Source organism: Trachymyrmex septentrionalis, unplaced genomic scaffold (assembly GCF_001594115.1).
Source record: "Trachymyrmex septentrionalis isolate Tsep2-gDNA-1 unplaced genomic scaffold, Tsep1.0 scaffold22, whole genome shotgun sequence".
Lineage (NCBI taxonomy): Eukaryota > Metazoa > Arthropoda > Insecta > Hymenoptera > Formicidae > Trachymyrmex > Trachymyrmex septentrionalis.
The window spans coordinates 5,970,752-5,977,698 of NW_017305375.1; the positions used below are offsets into that span (position 1 = coordinate 5,970,752).

The following is a 6,947-nucleotide window of genomic DNA, read 5'->3' on the forward strand; positions in this document are numbered from 1 at the left end:
AGATTAAGAGGAACTTACCTTTTTATTCGATCAAATCCACTTGTTCCAATCTTCTTGAGGCTTGTTTAAATGTCAATTGGCAAATGCCAATCGTTCTTGTCGATGCCTTTATTGAGGACACATTTTTTGAGTCGGACGACACGAAATCAATTCAGCAGCTTTTCAGATTGGCATAAGCATGTATAAACTTGTATGTTTTTTCTAAAATATATAATAATATGTATAAATTATATAAATCTTATAAGATTATTTTTATTTGTATAAATCTAATTTTTTAATTGTATATATTTATAATAAATAATGTATAAATCTAATTTTTTAAATTGTTTCTTAATCGTCTAAAAGCTTGTAATAAAATATATACGAGAAAAACACATACAGGAAAAATCTTATTTGGAATACATTCAGTTCTTAGAACATTCGGAATTTAATTTAATTTTAATTCTGACACTCTTATATTATACTGAGATTGCAATCTTCATCAAGAAGAAACAACAATATAAAAGATTTTAATGCTAACTGTCAACAAGATTTTAATAATAACTGTCATTCTTAACACATACACACACACACACACACACACACACACACGATAAGTGCCTAAAATACATTATGGTCAAACATTTAGGATTACTTTTCTGTGCTTGTGTCTAATAAAACACTTCTCGCCACAAACACTCCATCATTTACTATCTTATTCGCTTATTTATATTTTACCTGTGTAAGAAAAACAGCTCACAAAGTATATTTTCTTATTGGCAAGTAAAAGCAATTATACTTTTTCAAAACTACAACTTATTTGGTATATTGAAGGATCCGCTTCCTTTCAATTAAGCTTTGGACTATTTCAGAGAATTCTCTGAAAAAACTTTTGCTGTCTTTCTCCAGATGGAGAAATATTGAAATGTCTTCAACCTAATCACCAGATTATCTGATAGAGATATGTACTGATTAAAACTGGGTTACATTGGCCGACTGTTAAAACACAAATCACAAATACTACGATACATTTATGATCGCTGATGTAACATCCAGTCGTATTTTAACAGTCATAAATGTAAAAATAACTAAGAACGAAACGTGGACCCCTAAAATCGAACTCTAGGCATTCTTGCTACGTGCTGTACATAGTTTGTAACTAAATCACTTTTTGATTGATACATGTTACATTATTACATTTCAGTTTTTCGATCAGTTATACTAATTACAAATTTCATTTGTTTGTCTACGTTTTTACGTTTTAACGGCAGAATGACTGCAGTTCGCAAATTACTGTTACGATATTATAATTGGTCTTTTTGAAAAAACCATTTATATACTATAATACTAGCCTAGCGTTTTCAGCAGGGATGGGTGATATTTACAATTCAAGTTCAATTTTAAATATGTATTTAAAATGAAAATGGCATTTTGCATTTTCCATTTTAAATGGTTTTTGGAATATCATTTTCATTTTACATTTGAAATGGAATCATATCTATCATTGAATCATATAAATAAGTAAATGCCAAATGGTTTTTCTATGTTTTCATAAATTTTTCCTAGAATTATTGATGTATATAAGAAGAACTATGTCCCATGATTGTATAAATATTTAAATAAACTGTAAAAAGAAAATTAATTCCAAATAGTCCATAAATATTGAATCTTAATCAAAAAATGATTATTCCAGCTTTATATAAAATACTATATAGATTTCTAAAAATGTGGTATCGCGTATCAATACAAGATGTGGATAACGAAATTTTGTACTAACATCTAATAATGATTAAAATTTTCTCAGGTTTTTTTTTAAATAAATTAAAGTACTCATATATAAAATGTCACTGGCCGGAAACTTTTGCACGCCACTGTATATTACTCTTAATATCTAATTTTGACCGTAACCAACGCTTCTCGTATTAATTTGATTTATTCAAATAAACGGTCCAAATTATAATATTATATTAAAAAATTTTTAATATTCTCGTCAGAAATACTTTATTTATAATACTATAGACAGGGAAGAGAATTCCGTTAAAAATGAATTTCAAACATAAAATACTCTTAAAAAATGTATATCATCCTGGCGGAAAGTTTTTATGAAAAACTACCTTTAGTAAAACAAGATCTTAGAAATTTTTTATTTTTCGTAGATATTCGTAGTGAGACATAGAGATAGCGTTGTTTGAAAAATCAAGAAATCCTTCAAACAATGTTACTCTACGTCTTACTACAAATATCTACGAAAAACTATGGATTTCTGAGACAAATAAACTTCACTCTATGTCCTACTACGAATATCCACAAAAAATTAAAAATTTCTAAGATCTTGTCTCAATGTATATATTGTAGTTTGTTATACTTTTTTGTAAAAATTTTTTTCACTAAGGCAGGAAAAACCATTTTGCATTCCAAAACTATTTAAAATACTTACTTATCTATTTCACATTTAAAATGGATTCGAAAAACTATTTTACATTTTGCATTTTAAATAAAATTTTTAAAAGTATTTTACAATTAGTATTTTAAATGGAATTGGAAATGTATTTTACCCAGGCGTTTTAACATTTTTATGCAAGCATAATTGTAATGATAAATCAGTGACTGCGTTCGAAAATATTTTATTGGTGTTAGGAAAGAAAATAAAGTTGGTAGTATTAGAAATTACTAAAGCGGCGTTTCTGCTAAACTAATAAACGCTATGAATTGGTTCCACCATAAATTAATTGCTCTTAGATTGAAAACTATTTAGTAGAAAATTCATTATTAGATCATGCCTGTAGTCATTGTAAAAAAAGATTTTAAAATTTGGATGTCTTCAAGTTTTATTGAGACGAGCCTTTAAACCTTATGTATTACTTTAAATATTTGGCAATAAATGCTTCATGTCAGTGATAGAGTAAGATCTAATAGAAAAATACGGCATATGTTGAATTGCTTAATTACAGAAATTAGATCTGGTGATCGTAAAACCATATAAGGAGTAGAAATCGTAATATGAAATATTTAGGATATTTTTAATATGAAATAACTTATGCTCATTTGTGATGCTTGGTTCTAACTATTTGGAAACGAGTTCCTGGTATAATCCATTGCATGTTCATTTTTCGCGCACGCTGGCTGTGTTTGTTTGTATTTTTTAAATATTAAATAAAATTTTTTAATTGTATTGTTTTTTACTGATGTACTTTGCGTTTTATAATTAATTTCTCGGGGTATCTCATATTAGAAGCACGATTTTTTGACTTTGCGATTTGCTCACTTTTTACATTTCTTTAATTAAAAAAAAACAGAATTTGAATTAAACTTTACATAACGTTATCTTAAATTTTATTACATTCTCTTAAAATTAACCTATTATTTTTTTTTAATTCTGCCTATAGACATCTAGCGTTTACCTAAAATAAACTCGGTATCTCAGTTATCATAATCAGGGGCCTTTCCTCTATATTTTATGCACCATTACTTTGATCTCCCAGCGGGAGAAACGAAATGCAGCATTGATAATTTCAAATCAATGTCAATTTTATCTTTTTTCCCAAAACTAACCTTTTTTCGAATGCAGTCAGTAAGAGCGTTTTAGTACTGTTTTAAATTTACATTTTTACTGACGTTTAAATATCTACAATTACCATTTGACTTTTATATTATATTCGGCTTACAATAATAATCATTTTGTTTAACATTGATAATAACCTGATATAAGCGTTTGTTATTATATTGTATATGACTTTTATTAATTGTTTATTAATTTTAGTATTAAGGTATTTCTCCGAGAAATTGAGTTTCTATAGATTTGTTTGAAATTTGGATATTATGTTTAAAATAATTTTATTTATATACGGTTAAAATTAAAAAAAAACATTCTAGCGGTGCCGAAATGGAAATATTCACCTTTAGAGTTTTAGCTTTTAACACAACTCCTATATTAAACCTTGCCGAAGTAACGTTTTAATACTTTGCGGCAAAAATCTTCTACAGATTTTTTTTTAAATAAATATGTAATGTAGAAATATTATAGGAATTTTATTTTTAAAAAACGGAGCAACCTAGTAGTGCCGTTTCTGAATTAGAGTTCAAATTTGTAATTTAATGGACTTCTCCTTCTCACACGCCGAGCGGCGATACAAGAACATGCTGTTGTCACATTTCAACTATCTTTAGTGTAGATTAGTGTCGTGCACACAGATAGGATATTTATTCGAAAGTGTGTACATTTGTCTCAAGTTTTCCTCTTCAGAGAGCACGCGCGGATGGTAATATTCATAGATTGTATAATACGTGATTAATTTTTTAGCGCAATTGTAGCCGGAGAAATATCTTAAACATCTAACTGGTTCACAGCCATTTAATTTATTTTAAAAAACAAATGATTTAGTATTATGTCCAATATAAAAAAATACTATAAATATAAAATATACTATAAATATATGTATATTTCAGATAATAAACACATACGCATTACAATAAAAAGATATTAAAAATAAATTTTTATCAGTTAAAAATTACACTATTAAGTTAATAAATTTAATTATTATTTATCTTATTTTAGGTACGGCCCCTGTTTTCCCATTTCTATCAGTTTTCGGAAAGCAACTTGGTATTTCATCATTAATTATTGGTAGCATTAACGCGATTTTGCCTATATTAATTTTAATAGTAAAACCAATATTTGGTTTCATCATGGATTATTTTCAAACTTGGAGAAAAGTGATCTTTCTAATATTGCTTGCCATAACAAATATCTGTTATATTACAATATTTTTTTTACCATCATTACCGGGTCCAATTTTATCAGAACATCACTTCCAAAATGTTTCTTGTAAAACTTTATCACGTTGCAATATGAAATACGTAAGTTTTTATCTATATTCCATAATTTTTTGATAAGTTTAATAAAAATTTTGTGACACTGTTTGATGAAAGAAATATTTGAATTTTATCTTAAGCATTTATTTTCATATTATTTTATGTAATCAAAAAAATTCCTAAGTGATAAGGTTTATAAAACATTATACATAAAATTTAAAATATATTGTAAATATGTGTAACTTTTTTTTTTTAATTTTCTTAAACGTTCTAAAATACGAAATCAATTACATCATCTTTATAATTATTATAATAATTATTATTATTATAAAGTTTTATAATAAAAAAATATGTTTGTAATTTATTCTTTATTAAAGCATGCATCAGCAATTGCATCGTGTAATGGTATGAAAGACACTATGTGTCATTGGGTATGTGAGAATACAAATTTTTCCACGCAATTGTCTTTTTATCCAGACCAAAACAAAGCAATTATTTCACCAAATACTACGTGCTTATTAAATATAAATGAGATATCATTGTGTCAAGGAAATTTAACAAACAATTATAATTGTAACGTTATCTGTGACAATTTCAAAGATGATCAATGTATGTACATATCTGCAACTTTTTGGAGTTTTGTTGTCTTAATGTGTATTGGCGAAATTAGTATTTTTGTTTTTATCAGTATAAGCGATGCATTTTGCTTTGTCATATTAGGTACGTGACTTTTATAAACATTTTTAGAACTAATTCTCCAAATTTAACCATACTTTTGCAATATTTTTTTATGTAATAATATTATATGGAACACTCTCTTTTTTTAACAATGTTTGCCTTCTCAGGACAAGATAAACGGTTGAAATACGGTAAGCAGCGATTATGGGGTGCAGTGGGTTATAGTATTGTTGCATGTTTATCTGGATATATGGTAGACTTTTTTTCGTACGACAAAGTCTATAAAAATTATATACCGTCAATGCTTCTTATGATCATATTCACTTGCGTCGATTTTATTTGTTGTATAAAACTGGAGGTAATTTTATGTATTTAAAATAAAAAATCAATTAATAGTTTTGTTCTTATGTGTTTATGTCTCATTATAGATTTTTATTACAGCTGCCATTTCAATCACAATCGACAACCATATTGAAGGATGTATTTACACTTTTGAAATCCAAATCTATCATTATATTTTTGTGTTTTTCTGGATTTTTCGGTGTCCTTAATAGTATCATGCGTAATTTTTTGTTGTGGTAAACTTTTATATCTTAATCGGCGATAATAGATTTTTGCTTGTATATGTATAGTGTAGCTTAATTTTATAGGTATGTAGAAGATCTCTCTATTGCGACTGGTTATATGAACAGAATTAAATTCATAGAAGGTTTGATTATAGCGGCACAATGTTTCAGTGGTGAAGTAATATTCTTCTTTTTATCTGGTAACATACATTAGTTATTTTTATATTACAATTTCATAAATACATGTTTACTGCAAAACTAAAATTGTTTTCAATTATTTTCCTTTAATAAATATAATATTGAAATAATTTTATTTTTCAGGTAAAATATTAAAAAAGCTTGGCTACGATTATACCTTTACATTTTGTTTCATATGTTACGCAGTTCGGTTGGGCTTAATATCTTTAGCGCCAACGCCATGGTGGATCCTTTTTATAGAATTTTTCATGCAGGGACCATCGTATGCACTCAGTTTTACAGCAGTAATATCGTATGGGAATGTAATAACACCTACTGGTGCTTCAGGTACTATTCAAGGACTGGTTCACGGCGTAAATGAAGGTTTAGGTAAGATTTCTTACGCAGTACTATACGTATTTATATTCATCAGGTATTATTTTTCTACAAGAAATTAAATACATAAATAATTTGTAAGAATAATATATGTACATATGTTTTGCCACTAATTATTATTAATGTTATTATAATTGGTATAAAATGTTATCAGGACTCTCGGTTGGCAGTTTGATAGGTGGTATCTTGTTTAAAAAATTTGGAGGTATAATGATTCTAAGAATATTTTCAGTATTTGCAGCATTTTCTGCATTAACATATTTTGTTCTTCACATTTTTTACTTTAAGCATAAAACAGGTAAAGAATTAAATAATTTAGTATTTTAATATACATATATA

The 6,947-nt window shown here is 26.9% G+C and overlaps 1 protein-coding gene across 1 annotated transcript in view; it reads left to right on the forward strand.

Annotated features, from left to right (window-relative positions):
- The window catches only part of LOC108748239, a 9,594-nt gene extending 2,659 nt beyond the window's left edge, over positions 1-6,935 (forward strand). Inside the window, exons 2-8 of the mRNA XM_018486267.1 lie at positions 4,535-4,836; positions 5,169-5,511; positions 5,637-5,827; positions 5,911-6,047; positions 6,120-6,235; positions 6,357-6,602; positions 6,763-6,935. Coding sequence (XP_018341769.1) covers positions 4,535-4,836; positions 5,169-5,511; positions 5,637-5,827; positions 5,911-6,047; positions 6,120-6,235; positions 6,357-6,602; positions 6,763-6,935 — 1,508 coding nt within the window. The remainder of the gene's footprint in view (positions 1-4,534; positions 4,837-5,168; positions 5,512-5,636; positions 5,828-5,910; positions 6,048-6,119; positions 6,236-6,356; positions 6,603-6,762) is intronic.
- The last annotated feature ends 12 nt before the right edge of the window (positions 6,936-6,947 follow it).